Source organism: Octopus bimaculoides, chromosome 5 (genome assembly GCF_001194135.2).
Source record: "Octopus bimaculoides isolate UCB-OBI-ISO-001 chromosome 5, ASM119413v2, whole genome shotgun sequence".
Classification (NCBI taxonomy): Eukaryota; Metazoa; Mollusca; class Cephalopoda; order Octopoda; family Octopodidae; genus Octopus; species Octopus bimaculoides.
In genome coordinates, this window is record NC_068985.1 from 78459694 (window position 1) to 78461456 (window position 1763).

General features: G+C 37.7%; 1 protein-coding gene across 1 annotated transcript in view; it reads right to left on the minus strand.

Annotated features, from left to right (window-relative positions):
• LOC106869254 (opioid growth factor receptor-like protein 1) overlaps window positions 1-1763 on the minus strand; it is a 19759-nt gene that overhangs the window by 5514 nt on the left and 12482 nt on the right. The window contains exon 5 of the mRNA XM_014914919.2: window positions 1292-1434. Within this exon, the coding sequence (XP_014770405.1) occupies window positions 1292-1434 (143 nt within the window). The remainder of the gene's footprint in view (window positions 1-1291; window positions 1435-1763) is intronic.

The window sequence follows — 1763 nt, forward strand, 5'->3', positions numbered from 1 at the left end:
CAACGCTACAATCACAATTAGATTATATATATGTATTACGAAGTTTAAATCTAAATGTTCTTGGTTGTAGGTTAGGTTCAAGGCTCTTAATTTCCCTTAATTAATTGTCCGACTGAACAGTGGGATACTACATGAAAAAGTTGATAAAGTGTTGCCGCACAGAATAGAATCCGAGAATAACATGGACAACTGAATGAGAAGAATTTAACTCTGTTACCGAATAGGACAGGCCCCTGAAGAATGTTGGAGGGTATAACTGCCGAAGGTTGTGACTATGGAAATTAAGATGTGTCAGAATATATCACAGCATAATAAATGTGTATATAAAACGTTAATTTTTGAATTGGGACGCCAAGTTTTCCAAAAAGACTTGTTCAACTAGTAGTGGTGATTTAATTTTCCAAAGATCATTTTAGAGATAGGCCAGTTACTTCAGTATTTGTCCTGAAATAACATCTCTTATGGACTTACTGTGTTAAAACCCACAATAAATATCAGTGAGAGACGAAAATTTGTTCCAGCATTGACCAGGGAAAGCGCCAGATACATTTCGGCATTTTGGGGCTTTTTCAAAGGCGCGTATTAGAGCCAGCCACATGCTTGAACGAAAATTCGTCGTCTCTGATATAGAAATAGGTGAATAAATCATTCACTGATGTTGCGAATAGCCTCCCGGATTTAATAATCTAGTATATGTAATTGAAGCGGGATTAAATTAATAGCCCCAAAAAGCCGAAATGTATCTAGTGCCCTCGCTGGCTACTGCTGGGACGAATATCTGTATTTCTCTCTGATATTTATTGTTTTAAACACAAATCCAGAAGAGATATTATTCTGAGACAAATACCGCAGTAACTGGTCTATCGATTATTTGTATACACTGAGTATGGTAGCCAGATGACTATTTTGATTAAAAATTGCTTCACCTGATACAACCATTATTACACGCATACACATATATATATAGAGAGAGAGAAAGAGAGAGAGAGAAAGAGAGAGAGAGAGAGAGAGAGAGAGAGAGACATATATGAAAGTGTGTATGTATTTATATATGCATGTATGTATGCATGTATGTATGCATGTATGCATGTGTGTAAGTAGATATGTATGCATGTATGTGTATGTGCGTGTGAGTGTACGTGTTGTTTGTGTAATACCAATTTCTTTTCTACGGAAATACCAGTATTTTCCAACTCCTCTATAACCGGACGACATGACACAAACTCGGGTCGGAAATAAGGAGCGAAGTTAATGGAAGATTACTATATTCGAAATTAAATTTGTTCATTACCTTTGGAAATTATCAAATCTTTCACGGAAGTTAGGAAAATGACCAAAATGATGCGGACCAACCATTTCTATACCATAGAATGTCAACATCACTTTAAAAGCCTGCAAAACTCTTCTTCTGAGAATAGGTTCAGTGCTGATGATCTGAAACAATGGAAGCAATTCACTGTTTAGGACAATATCGCGTCAGTATTGCTGGTTTGCAGAATCGTTTGTGCGCCGGACAAAAAAAGTCCTCGCAAAATTTGTTGCGGTCAAGGCGACAAGCTGGCAAAATTGTTAGCATGCCGGGCAAAATGCTTCGCAACATTTCGCCTTTATGTTCTGGGTTCAAATTCCGCCGAGGTCGACTTTGCCTTTCATCCTTTTGGGGTCGATAAAATAAGTACCAGTTAAACATTAGCGTCGATATAATATCGACTTACCCGCCCCTCGAAATTGCTGGCCCTGTGCTAAAATCCGAAACCAATATT